The 15,099-nt window shown below is 32.7% G+C and overlaps 1 protein-coding gene across 1 annotated transcript; it reads right to left on the reverse strand.

Annotated features, from left to right (window-relative positions):
- Positions 1–7,903: 7,903 nt before the first annotated feature.
- LOC107454670 (uncharacterized) lies at positions 7,904–10,653 on the reverse strand. The gene is made up of 2 exons (XM_043055034.2): positions 10,258–10,653; positions 7,904–10,195 (listed from the first exon to the last, which is right to left on the reverse strand). Exons 1-2 carry the CDS (start codon positions 10,651–10,653, stop codon positions 7,904–7,906), a joined length of 2,688 nt encoding a protein of 895 aa, XP_042910968.2.
- Positions 10,654–15,099: the final 4,446 nt, after the last annotated feature.

Genomic DNA, 15,099 nt, shown 5'->3' on the forward strand with positions numbered 1-15,099 from the left:
GCTAAAAGCTTGATATTATAGATATGATATATTTTTTTGTTTTGGTTTTTGAACGATGGATGAAAAAGAATAATAAAATGGTGAATTAGTTTTTGTAGAATTTTGCGTTATTTCTTTTGTAAAAGGTTACGACTGACATGTGTATAAATATTTTCGTCTGAAATGAGTGATTTCAGAAAGTTAAATCGGAGAATTTCTTCGAGAGAATTTTTGATACGTACATGCTAAATTATATTCACAAAATACAAAAAAATGAAATGAAAAAGAGCAACATACACGATTATTTTTGTATTTGAATAAATATTTTCTTGGATGCAAAACCTGAGAAAATTTTTTTTTTTGCACCGTTGGTATGTTAAATTTCACAGAAATGAAGAAATTAGGTTTTTATTAACGAGAAAAGTATTTTAAACTCATATAGATCTTTTACGAAAATTGTCCGCAAAAAAATGACAGCTAATATATTTTAGTTCGCGGGCCACAAAAAAAGGCTTCATGGGCCGGATGCGGCCCCCGGGCCGCCAGTTGGAAACCCCTGCTCTACAATATTCAAAATATCCTCAAAAATTATGAAAGCTCCAATGGTTAGATCAGAAGTTATGCAGAGTATTTCACTTTTTTCCTCCTTACCAAATTTATATTTTTGTTTTAAAAATGGATCAAATTTAAACTCTTTTTTTTTGTATGTATTCTTTCTCGAAAACACGTTTTGTTTTACTCCAGAGAGGTGAAGGGTGATTATAAGCTAACTTTGATGCTAACTGAGCGACGAACTTTCGTTTGGTATAATGGAATAAAATTTTGCACGCAAGTATTATAAGACATGCGCTCAAGAATAGGTTTAAAAGCGATTATCCACAACTTCGGCTAAATAGCAGTGGTGGCTCAGGGGATAAAGCAGTTGTCTCCCAAGGAGATGCAATGATTTCGAATCCCATCGTGGATGGTTGATAAGAATTCTGATTCTGGTTAGCTTCCACCACAATGTTGACGCAAAATAGCCACAATGGTGAAGGGTTAGAATCCCCTAGACGTCGGGCTACCCGTAGGAGGTTTTTCGTAATTTTCCTTTCCAAGTGACGCAAATGCGGGCTAGCTCAATCAATCAGTCGTCCACGAAAGCAAGATTGCCCCAATGCTTGATCCAAGAATTCTCGTGTCTTCTGGGTCGGGTTTGAAATTTCAAAGACTGTGGAGTTGAACATTGATAGTTGTACGTTCGAAATTCTGTTATCTGTTCAACGTTGGCTATAAAATAAAATATGAAACTGCAGATACAAAGACCGTATTTCGAAATTTTCCACAACATAAGCTTTCTTTCATCAAAAAGAGATCTTCGCTGTTTCACTGGGAAAAGGATGTTACTCAAACCAAAGAGATTAGAAAGCTGGCAAGATTCAATTCCTAAATATGTAACTGTGTTTTCATCCTTCTTCTTGCACTGAGAGTTCGTTCAGTAGAGATGAATGTGGTGCAGACTTGTCGAAAATTCATAAAATACTCTTGCACTGATTCCTGTTTATCGCCTGCATTTTTCATGCCAAAAAGTATAATTCCAATTTCATATGAAGGTTTTGAAATTTCGCTACTGTAACTGTAATCGTGAGAGTTAGAATAACTCTAGGGAACAAATATTTTTCTTTTTCAGTTGCATGTGATGTTTTAATAGATTTTAGTTACTTTTCTACAGTTGATTTGAAATTTGCAATCGGTTTTTCTCTCCTAGTTACAGTTTTTTTTCTTCTTTTTCTTTCTTTTCTTTTTTTTCTTTTCTAAATGACATTTCCAGTACGTTTTTTCTTCTTTTTTTTCCGAAATGTTCAAGTTTAAAAACGTTATAAATAATAGAGGGTCACATAAATGCTGCGATGAACTCATATGAGAGTTAAGGCACATCATCAGGATTAAAATTGCATTATTATCCCTACTCCGAAATATTGTCAAACTCCTCTTGGGGTGCTTCTCTATGAACGGCTGTTTCGTGTTCTTCTGGACAGGCCATAATAAGGAAGCGCCTTAGCCAAACGTACAACAACATTTCAGGGCTAGTATATCAATTAAGATTTGAGAATTAAGATAAGATCAATTAAGATTTGAGAATTTGAGAATTAAGATAAGATCAATTAAGATTTAAGAATTAAGTTTTTAAGATTTTCTGTAGGAATACCATATAATAACTTTATACACATTTTATTCCGCTTCCTTGATTGTATTGCTTGCCGTCTGGTAATATGTCAACAATCACTTGTTTTGCAATCACTTGTTATAGTAATCTCAACCACAATAAATGACTTAAATTAACAAAAGAAAAAAAGAACAGCTCATGGAACCACAAAGAATGGAGTTGGCGAGCGCAGAGAGCAGTGAATCTCCCCTCCCTTATTAATTGAATATTTTAGTTCAAGTTTATTATAAAAAAAGCTTAATAGTAAAGTTTTTAACATTGCGAGAAAATTCACGAACCATAAGGTTTCGTATATTGAAAAATATTGAAGAAAGAATTCTATCAAGCCCTTTTATATTCTTGAAATTTGCATAAAAATATTCTTTTCTTACATTAAAAAAATATATATACTATATGTAGAATTATTTTTTTCTTTTGCACTTCAATCCCCACATAATGTCCCAAATAAGAATATTCTTTAGTGGTAAAATAAAGGAGAAAAAAGGAAAGAACTATTTAAAATGTCGAAAGGAAAATGTATCCTTTTTTTATAGGACAATCCTTACCATCCAATAATTGAAGTTTCTCTTAGATTATAATGTTTCCTAATAGAGCTTCGGCGACGTGGCAGTAAAATGAAGAATTACAGTAGCAATACTAGCTATGTTGGTAATAAAGTATTTTGATGACACGCGGCGATGTGTATGATTGAATCATAAAACTCAGAATGGGAGGATCGTAAAAGACATGAGCATATGACGAGTTATAAAAGGAAAGAAAAAAAAATTAAATAAGTGTATGTGACTTTTTTGCTGAGTTGAGTATTTTTTACTTAAGAAAATTACATATTTTAAGAATTTAAACAGTTTGTGTCGAGTTGAAATTGCTCAAAATCGTTGAGATTTAAACGTAATCTACATCCTAGTTTTATTATAGAACAAGACGCTTGACCCCTGTTTCTTTCTCGCGATTGTTTTGCTTTGTGCCTGACAATAAACGGAGTGTTGAATAGAAATTAACAATCATTCCATTAGAGGATCCCAAAACTTTTTATTGTTTTAACACAGATTAAGTTCCTCATTTAGTTAGGATTTATAAATTTAATATACACTCTATAACAAAAAAATCGACGCACCAAGAAGCAATCATCCGATTGCTTCTTGGTGCCAGATTACAGTGGTGCATGGCTCGATCAGGCTGGAATGATGCCGACTGGGGGCGTATAGTCTTTAGCGACGAATCCCCCTTCCAACTGTGTCCTGACGATCACCAAAGACGTGTTTGGAGACGCACAGGGCAGAGGGGGGGATCCTGCTCTCACTATTGCACGCCACAACGGCCCTCAACAAGACATTATGGTCTGGGGTGCCATTTCCTTTGACAGCCGGACCCCTTTGGTCGTCATTAGAGGTACACATACTGCACAGCGGTACGTCGACGACATCCTAAGACCTGTTTTGCTACCGTTCCTTTTGCAGCACCCTGGGTTGGTTTTCCAGCAGGGCAATGCCGGACCATAATAGCACGTGTTGCTATGAACTGTCTGCAAGCTTGTCAAACTCTTCCTTGGCCTGCCAGATCACCATATCTCTCTCCCATCGAGCATGTCTGGGATATAATGGGAAGGCGATTGCATCTGGCACGGAATGTTGATGACCTCGTTCGACAATTGGATCGAATTTGGCAGGAAATACCGCAAGAGACCATCCGGGAGCTTTACCGGTCTATGCTACGCCGTGTGGCAGCTTGTATCCAGTCTAGAGTCGGGTCAACACCTTATTGAACTTGTTACTGTAACTCTGCAATAAATTATTCAATTGTTCTGAAATTTTAATCATTTAGTATTCTGTACATTGTCTTCCAGTCCACCAATTTTCGTTTCAATCGGACAACTCTTTCTTGGTGCGTCGATTTTTTTGTTACAGAGTGTTATCATTGTAACTTTATGTATTTACTTGTTTTTGTAAGTACTTATTTCACATTTGGTTGCTGAAGAAACTCGGTAATATTTCTCTAAAGAGATTATTTGGCAAAAAGGCGAAACTTTTACATTACGTTAGAGTTTTAAACAGTTCTTCTGTATGCATTATTTTAATTTCAATCGTCAATTGAACACAGTTATTTAAAAATTATATTACAAGCTAAATGCAACGTATTAAAAAGCAAAGTACCGTAAAATGTTATCTTATTTAACGAAAAATTGTTAGGTAACTGTAATTACATATCTTTATCATAAAATGGTGTATAATAAAGCCATATCAAGAGATTACTTCATAATATAATTAAAGCCTTTTAGTTTTAAGACTTTCATTTTTAATTTTCGAAGCTTCCGGAATTTTTTTCCTTATACTAAGTATTTTATTAGATTTTGATCTATGTACACTAATTGCATTTTCAAGTTTGCTAAATTGTTTAGTTTCTTGATCCATCAGAATCTGATTAGCATTTAAATATTAAAAAATTTGATGAAAACTTCTTTTAAATTTCAGTAATCTTTCCGAAAATTTCTCAAATTTACAAATGTATTTCATAATATCAAGACTTTATAATATCTATCTATGTGTTCATATTCCAATTATAAATGTTAGAAATTTTCTTCAACATTAATTAAATTTATCTGCATCGATTTGATTAAGTCTTTTTTTTTAAAAAAAAAAAAATCATATTTAACTATCAAATTGAGCAGTTTTTTAATACTTTTAATGAGTTAACTTTTAAGGAATGATATTTTTAATAGTTTTATTATTCATAGGAAAAGTGTTTTATTTTCTTAAATTTCATAACTGCATTTATTTGGATTAAGATCCTTCTCTCTAAGTTTTTTACAAACGAATATATGGAAATACTGAAAAGTTGTTTGGAAATAAAGCAAGTATATTTGGGACACTTTTAAAAGTATTATTTTAGTTGCAATTGAAAAGTATATCAGCAGCATTTATTTTAATCACATTTAAGCTTGCAATACTAACTGCGCAATATTTTATAAAGCGTTGATATCCGCAAAATAAAATTTTTTGTTGTTGCTTCTAATAACATTTGGACAAGTTATGCTCGCCATCCATTATCCTTTTCCGAGTTAAGTCAGGAAGTTGCGCATTTTGCTTTATAAGAGAGCATCACAAGGGTGAAAGTATGTCTTAACTCAGAACCCTACGTATAGAAGTACCACTCATTCGTGAGGTCACTTCCTCAATTTAGACATAGATCTGAAGAGGAAGGAAATTTTCTCAAAATCCTCATACCCATGTTACTTCTCAAAGAACAATTCGACCACAGGACTTTCGATTCTATAGATTGTACGAGCACATATATCGCATGTAATTGATGGGTCTTAGTGGCGTCAAGGATTTAACCCCGGCCCTTCCGGACCGGAGTCCAATTGTTGTTGTAAATCGATAAGATATCGTTTAATCGTACTCGTTATGATTATCTACTCCAGAGGTCGCCAAAGTGGTCTATATAGACCCCCAGGGGTCTATTTAACAAAAGCGGGGGTCGATCCGAGACAGGGGGCGAATGGGGGTCGATCCGAATCGGAAGGGTCGATTGTGGGTCGAAAAAAAAAACAGTTCTCAATGCGCAAATCACACATGCCTAATTAAGTATGTAAAATTTGTGAATTTCTTTTATAATTGACTCAATATCAGTTTCTTTATAAAACATAAATTAATAAACGTATATTTATTGGGGTGAAACAAGTATTTACGTACCACCGCGCAGTGGCACGAACTCAGCGCAGTTTATAAGTCATATGCATATGTGCGCTTGTCCAAATGTCACGTGTGACGAGCATTGACGTTACAAATGCAAATATCATACGCAGTTACAGCTATCTTTGAAAACTGTGTTGAATATTTGCAGTGTCATTATTAAAACTTTTATAGTTTTGGATAATTAGTTATTGTTTCAATAAAACCATTCGTGTAGTTTAGATATCAATTTTAATTATCAATGCATAAAAAAGAAAGAAAGGATTAATAATATGGATTAGTACAGCCCGCGACAAAATTATAGCACACCTTGTACTTTTTTACGAAAGTTATAAAATTGACCAATTTTGACGAAAATTAAAATGGACCAATTTTGAACCAAATATAGCGAACCTTTCAAAAGAACACCAGACACACCCATCTCATTGATCAAGAAGCAGTAAATCTTTAGTTACTTTACTTATTATATCTACTTATGCATAATTACTTACTATTTAGTAATAAGGTATTTAAATTTCAATGTTAATATATTTTTCATAAAACTATTGTTACACAATGTACTATTACTTTAATAAATGTTTAAAATCATAAAATAAATATACAAACACAGTATCTAATAGAGTTTTATTTTAATTAACAGAAAATTACTTTTGTGGGGGTCGATGGAGATTTCAAAAAATTATATAGGGGTCGATGATTAAAAAAGTTTGGCGACCCCTGATCTACTCAATAAATAACCATCTGTATTTGGCAGCAGAATAATGAAATTTCAGAAAAAAAGATGGTTGTTGTCTGTTGATGATTAAGATTTGAGTATGAATTTGTATTGTCTTTAACCAATGAATTTCGCCTCTTATGTTATAAAGAGGTCTCTTTCGCAAAATGTAACACCAATTCTTTAACTGGGCCACTGGGCTACCGTTGGCCTGATTTTTTATATGAGTTTTATATGTATATAGTTCATATATTTTATATATATATATATTTTTCAATATTATACTAAGGCTATAGCCTTAGCATAATATTGAAAAACTTTTTTAAAATTTCGTTTCATTCTAAATTTTGTATGCGATACAGTATTACTCGGTTAAATTTGCTTTCTAATACAATTTTCTATCTTGCATTTTATTTGCAAATACACAACAGCTATTTTAAACACTCTTAATTTATTACTATTTACTTATTTGTTTTAGATAGTTCGTATTCGTAAAACACGATTTTCCTTCTTAAATTGACTACTTGTCATTTACTTTAATTACTGGATAGTGGATTTATGAAATCTTACAAAAAGAGGATTTTGTTTTTTCTTTTAAAATTTCTATTATATGCATAGATGCTGGATTTTTTTTTTGTGTGACATCTATACATATACAAGATACAAAGTTAGTATATTCTATCTAAAATCATGGTAAAAATCCGGTAGCTGTCAGTCCATCTGATTAACCGTAAAGTTTAAGGTTAGGAACATTTCTTACCTTTACGGTTTTAAAACTGTTAACAACTGTCATGGTTAAGAAACAGTAAGAATGAATTTTAAGTAGACATAGGAGTTAGGTTGTGACAGACTTTTCGTTTGGCACTGAACATTGGAGTTAAGAAGTGGTTGAGTTGTATTTTGCCGAAAGAACCTTGGAATGTAGCTTAGTTTTTCTGGTGGTACTGTTAAAAAAGATAACAATTTTCTTTATCTATTTCAATAGAACAGGTATCAAATAATAAGATTCTTACCTTGTTCTTCTACCCGGGTCGGAACGTACCTAAATAAAATCAAATGAGTGACCACGAACTCAATAATAGACTCCTTCGAATGGTTAACATATGTATATTAACAGCAGTAAACACTACAAAAACAACATGATGTCTCCAACGACAGTAACATAATCAAACTAACTAAAAACTATTGTTTTTAAAGAGTTCTTAATCTCGTGGCGCCATCTATTGGTTCATTTTCTAGCAAAGGAAAATGGTATTCTGTTTTAGACACTCCCCTTTTTGAGTTTCGGGGCATGTTGAACCGAATCTCAATACTTCATTGTCCAAATCTGGATGGTGGGCGAACAACACGTCCAACTCTGGTAGTAGTAGGAACTGAATCAGGAATGTCCGATGATGTTCTTTCTGGCTCAAATTTGAAAGTCTCTGGCAGCTGATCTTCGCTGTTGAGATTCTCCTCGTCCAGTTCTAATGGGCAGAGATTTTGAATTGGTCTGATCAGAATTCCGGATTTGGTCTTAACTTTGGCTCTTCTGATCAGTCCATCTTTACTTGTGTAAACTGAGAGTATTCTTCCCAAGGGCCAATGTATTCTTTTGAGATTATCATTCCAAATCAAGATGATATCTCCAACTTTAGGATGGTATGTTGGTTTTCGAACTGTCAGTCTATGATGTAGCTGACTCAGATATTCACTACGGAATCTTGCTCGTAAATCTGTCATCAGTCTTCTTCTATACGCAAGTCTTTTGTTTAATTCCGTCTTGTCAGTTAGCTTTAATCTATCCAAGTCCGTAGTACTACTAGTACGAGTGTCTTTCAGGAATAAATCAGGTGTTAAAGGACATAAATCATCGGGATCATCGCTAACATATGTTAAAGGTCTTGAATTGAGTTGGCTTTCACAATCACACAAAACAGTTTCAATTTCCTGGTAATTTAAGGATGTATGACCTAGGACCTTCCTCAAAATTCTTTTCAAAAGTCCTATTAACCTCTCAAAAAATCCTCCCCACCATGGAGCAGTCGGAGGTAGGAATCTCCATAAAATTGGAGAAAAGGTTGTCTTTAGTCTTTCTAGGTTGATATTCTTCAGAGAGTTGTTAGTTCCAATAAAATTAGTCCCATTGTCGGAGTAGATAATTGACGGACGTCCTCTGCGTGCGATAAATCTTCTTAAGGCAAGTATGAAATTATCTGTTGAAAGTGATGTCAATAGTTCTAAGTGTACTGCCCTATAAATCGCACAGGTGAAAATTGCGATCCACACTTTCTTGTTGTCCTTCGTAAGCAACGGTCCAGCAACATCCACTCCTATAACTTCAAAAATTGAGGCGTTTTTTACTCTGTCCTCCGGGAGTATTCCTTCTGGTATTTCAGGTCTTTTCACATTAAATCGTTGACAAGTTATGCAGGTTTTCAGTACCTTTTTTACAGTTCTTCTAGCTTTTAATATCCAATAATCTTCTCTCAGAGCTACCATTAAAGATTGTACTCCAGGATGTCCAAGTTCTTGGTGTTTGTGTAAAATAAGGCTCTTAACAACATGATGATCAGATGGTAAAATAATTGGAACTTTAAAGTTTTCATTGTCTTCTCGCATAATGATTTTTGTTTTAATTCTCACAAGTCCATTAGCGTCTGTAAATATCGACAGGAGTTTCAGACTCTTCAATTTTTCGCCTTGGAATGAGTCTTCTTGAACCCTTTTCAAGATTTTGAGTTCAGCTTTAATAAGCTCTTCTACAGATAATTTTCCTGTTTTCTTACTGCTTGCTCTGGAATTTTCAAAAAATCTATATATCCAGCCTGTAATTCTGATTATTTTCTTGTAGGATGATATGTTGTTGTAAAATTCGTCATCTTTCATATTTAAAGATGATACAATGATTTTCTTCTTCTCGGCATACACTATTTTTTCATCAGGAACTAGATCAAAATTAGGCCAGTTTTCTCTTGATTCTTTAAGCCAAGATGTTCCTTCGTGCCATTGTCTCTTCAATAGGGTTTTAACTGTGCAACCTCTTGAAGGCAAATCCGCTGGATTTTGGGTTCCCGGAACAAACTTCCAGTCACTAGCTTTTGAAAGTCTTCTAATTTCGTCAACTCGATTGGATACGAAAATCGTCCAAGGGCCTTCTTTCCTTATCCAATAAAGAGCGTCCATGGAGTCGCTCCAAAAAAATGTTTCAATATCTTCCAATCTTAAATCCTTTTTTACTGTATCAGCCAATCTAGCTCCAATGTTACATGCAAGTAATTCTAATCTTGGTATCGACACTTTTTTCAATGGGGCAACTCTAGATCTTGCTTGAATAAGTTGGCAAGTAACTTTTCCATTCCTTTCCGCCCTCAAAAAGATGCAAGTCGCATATGCCACCATGGAAGCGTCACAAAAGGTATGAAGTGTTAAGCTTGATTTAGAAAGATTTAAGTTTGAAAGTCTACGAGGAATTTTGAAGTTGCTCAATTCTTTTAATTCTTCTTTCCATTTTTCGAATCTTTTAATTATTTCGTCGGGCAATTTTGAATCCCAAGAAATTCCAATTTGTAGAAGAAGTTTCGGAACCAACGTTATAGGACAAGTGAACCCTATAGGATCGAACAGCTGGTGTGCGACAAATAGAATTTTTCTCTTGGTAACTGGTTCACTATTTTTTTTTCTCTAACCAGCTCACAGGATAAAGTGTCCTTTTGCTTGTCCCATTTTAGGTCTAATACTGACTCTTCCTTTTCACAGTTGGAATTATCGTGCAGAAATTCGTTCATCTCAAGTAGGTAGTTATTTTCCCAGCCACGTAAATCAAATTTAGCAGCTTTCAAAATTCTCTGAGATACAGATCTAAAATGTTCCAATTCTGAAACTGAGTCTACACTTGCAATGCAATTATCAACATACATAGAGTCTTTGATCTTCACTGCAAGACTTTTCAATGGCTCTTCTACCTGATCTAATACATGATTCAGAACAGCCGCAAGTAAGAAGGGGCTACATGATATTCCAAACACTACTCTACAATGTCTATACGTAATTATCTTTTGAGGATCGCTGTCTTTCAACCACATGAATCGTAAACCATCCCTATCAGATTCATTAAAAATGCCTGTTTGACATCCGATATTACTCCGATCTTACCCCATCTAAACCTATTTAATACAGCTGGGATAATTTCTATGAGATTTGGACCCTTTTCTATATTCTATTGATTTACGGAGTTTTTGGTTTTAGCTGATCCGTCAGAAACAGGACGTACTTTAGTGGTTGAATTATCTTTAAAAATTGCCCTATGGGACAAACAATGTATTCCAAAGCTTTTAGAATTATCATTACCCTCATTAACTTACTCTATTATACCTTCCTTTTCCCATTGGTTAAAAACCTCTTGATAATTAGATTCGCTGATTTAAGGGATTTAACTGTGTATTTTAGTCTTTTATATGCCAACTCTTTATTATCGGGTAAAGGAGGATGTCCATCTAACCAGGGTAAATTAACCGTATATCTGCCCGGTCTATCTCTACTAACCGTTTCTCTGAAATTTTTCAAAGCAAGTTCTTGGGTCTGTGTTTTAGAGCGTTTTTCACTACTATCTTTAATACCCAAGGTATCTAAATTCCAGAGATCTTCAATTTTTGCATTATTTACATGCAATGACAATACTAACATTGAGCTAGTTGTAGATGTTCCCTCTACCTCAGATTTACCCATTACTGTCCACCCTAACAAAGTGTGTACAGCAACCAAACCTCCCTTAAGGTGTTTTACTTTTCCCGTCAATATCTTTCCAGCGTAGTCAGCTCCAATGAGCAAATGAATCTCGCCAGAATCTCTTTCATATAAACAGGACCTATCATTAATCATCGTATCACTAATATAAATACCCAGATCTTTTAATTCGTTTAAACAATATGCATCATTCATTTTGGGTAAGGAAGCACAAATCTTTTTCTCATCTAAAACCTCTAACTCACAATTATAGCTTCCATCAACATTTGATAAGTTTAGACAATATTTTTGATGCATTTCAGTATGTTCAATTCCACCGAATAATCCATGATTCACGTTTTCTTTTGATTCAAATTACGCAAATATTTATTAGCTTTAAATCTCCACGTTACTATCTTTTCACGGTATTCTTCTGCAGTTTCTAATTCTTTATCTAAATCCTCTGGTTTAAACAGTTTTTCTAATTCAGAATCAACTGTTTTGAGAGACTCGAATTTATCATTTAATTGTTCAATAATTAGATCAATTTCGGTTTCTTCATCAGTTATTTCGTTTTTTTGAATTTCTGATTCTATCTTTGAAATTAGCTTAGTAACTGATGTTCTTAATGTAGTGCGTTTCTTTTTAAGGGGCTCAATGTTTGTGGCCATTTTAGAGCTATTATTATTCCAAGTATTTTCAATTCCAGTGTCCATTTATTTTTATAACACTATAAATCAAATTTATAATAATAGTTCTTATTTTATTAAAATACGAACCGATAGTGCCGGCTGGGATGCCATGTTAAAAAAGATAACAATTTTCTTTATCTACTTCAATAGAACAGGTATCAAATAATAAGATTCTTACCTTGTTCTTCTACCCGGGTCGGAACGTACCTAAATAAAATTAAATGAGTGACCACAAACTCAATAAGAGACTCCTTCGAATGGTTAACATATGTATATTAACAGCAGTAAACACTACAAAAACAACATGATGTCTCCAACGACAGTAACATAATCAAACTAACTAAAAATTATTGTTTACAAAGAGTTCTTAATCTCGTGGCGCCATCTATTGGTTCATTTTCTAGCAAAGGAAAATGGTATTCTGTTTTTGACAGGTACCATTATAGTGAAAATCAGGATATTCTAGACTTTTCTCGTGTTAAGCAACTCTGTGGTACTACCATAAATGCTTGAATGAGAGTTCAGTTTTCTAATATTCCAAGGTTACAAGTCTAAAGAAGAGTATTGCACTAGAAACTGTTCATTTGATCAAGGAATGGAAGAGGTCTCAACGCTGGGAGTCAAACCTCCGTACAGTCGGTCATCGGACTGACAGATTAGCTCTTTCGGCTACAGTAAGTACCCAGCTGTAAGGAACTAAGAGGCTTTATATTGTTCGCCTAGTTGGCATAGATAAAATTCTGTTTGTTTAACCGTATTTGATGAAAAATGCCGAAAAACGATATTTTTTCACAGATTGTGTGTAACACATTTTTTATGGTTATTTGACTGCTTTGTTTGAATAAGGTAAAATAACAACTAAATAAATTGTTATTTAACCATTTGGTCCAAGAAATTTTTAACAGTGTCTTTTGTATCCAGTAGTTTCGTAAAAACTGAAAATTTTTCAAAAATAATTGTTGTTTTTGTCTTGTCTATATCAGCGCTTAATATTTCCAAAATTTTGGAGGATGAGTTTCGTGAGTTCTGGTGTCTAAGGACTGTATAGGATGTCCTTTGGTGCAAAATTCCTTAAAAGATAATTGCCATTACCTCAGAGAAGTACTATCACATTTATTTAGTTATAAGTACCTCATTATAAATGTCACTTGTGCACACATAATTAGTTACTTAAAATTTATATTTCTGAACAATACTTGCTTTCAAAAAATAATTTCAATTTTTAAAAGTTTTGATCACATACACAAATAAAATCCAAACTAAGTTATTACAACATACGAGTTTATAACTTCGATATACAATTTTTAAGAGCATCTTTTAATTTATTTTTATCAATGTGAGAGCATATTTCTGATTTTTGAGAGCATTTCAAGTAACATTACTCTATGCCTTATTCGTTAATAAATTTTTTTTAAAATTTCATTATTGTATTTAAATAATACGAAACAGAATAATTTCATCTTTTATAAATTTACTTGTAGTTCTTTTAATAATATTTTTTAATTTCATTTTATTTGCTGATTAAAAACAGATATGACTCATTTAAGGTGATATTCAATATTATTAATTGGAAGGTATTATTAGTAATTTTAAACACAAATATTGAAAATTAAAAATAAATACCCATGAATTAGGGCATAGAAGTATTTTAATTACACTGAAAATCAGTAGAAGAGAGAATTAAGCTGATTAAAAGAATTCTTCCTGATTAATTACCCGGAAAAAACCTTCTAATAGGAAGCTTTACTTATAGATACTGAAAAAAATTGGAGAAAAAATGTTTCACTAAGTAAACAAAGAAAGCTAAAGTTGTTGTTTATAAAAGCTTTTGAATATTTTATTAATTATGTGACAAAAACAGTTTAATTTAATGGTTAAAGTTTTTTTTTAATGAACAAGATATTTGAGTAAAGATTCTAGATATTTGAGCAACTTTTAAAAATGCTTATAAATAATATCTTCTGTTTGTTTTAATGCAATTTCTATGAAATTGTAAATTATTTAAAGCATTTTTTAAAAAAATAGCTACAGATGCGTTAATTTAATTTGAAACTTCATGGTTTATCTGAAAGCATCCACTGTCGTTCATGTATTTTTGTATTAAAAATATGAAACTAAAAACAATATGAAGGGCTATTACGTAATAAGTAAATATTTTTTTTTTACTTTCCAAAATAATGAAAATTTAACGTAAAATAATGAGACTAACGTTTTTTAGTTCTTTAGAAAATGATGTAACATTAAAAAATAATATCTATATTATATAATGCACTAACGTGTGAATAACTAGAAAAGTTCTAAAATTTATATTTTGCGTTGGCTACAAACAATTGAAATATCAAGTGAGAGGGCAGTCATAAACATGAAACACAAAACAATATCTAATGAAAATAATATCCTCTACGTAAATAGAATCTATCAAAGAAAATAACATCAGAACCGTAATTTCTGAATCAGAAGTTTTATTCAGAAATTACGGTTAAATAATCGGCAGCATTCTGTCCCTCCGATTAACCATAAAGTTTATGGTTAGGAATTTTTTTCCTTTACGGTTTTGAAACCGTTTACAACTGGTTTGATTAAGAAATAGGGAATACAAAACTATACGGTTTTGTAGCCATTTAAAACTAGCACAGTTTCTGAAGCATAAAAATGAAATTTAAATGGGCGTTAGAGCTCTGCCATCTGCTGAACGTTAGAGCCGCGCGATTTATGTGGGAATGATAGTTTCGTATTCTAATTGCCCAAGGTCACCAATTGCTGTTGCATTCAGTTGCTTTCAAAGATGAATTCATTAACATAAATCGAATGTTTAGCATACGTTAAGTTTATTTTATAACTCACACGAACCCTATATAGGCTTCGCATGCAATTCCGATTCAAGAAATTTATCAAAATTTTTTTCCAACAACTTAATGACGACCAATTTATAAATAAAAAATAAATAAATAGCAATATTTTTGAAAATATTTATTATAAATATAATAAATATACCTTTCCAACCACGAAACTCTGATAATTGGACCTAGAAATCAAACCTAGATTTCAAAAAAACTTTAATATTTAATCCTTTGACAAAGATGGGACACCGGTATCCATATATATATATATATA

Source organism: Parasteatoda tepidariorum, chromosome 6, assembly GCF_043381705.1.
Source record: "Parasteatoda tepidariorum isolate YZ-2023 chromosome 6, CAS_Ptep_4.0, whole genome shotgun sequence".
NCBI lineage: Eukaryota > Metazoa > Arthropoda > Arachnida > Araneae > Theridiidae > Parasteatoda > Parasteatoda tepidariorum.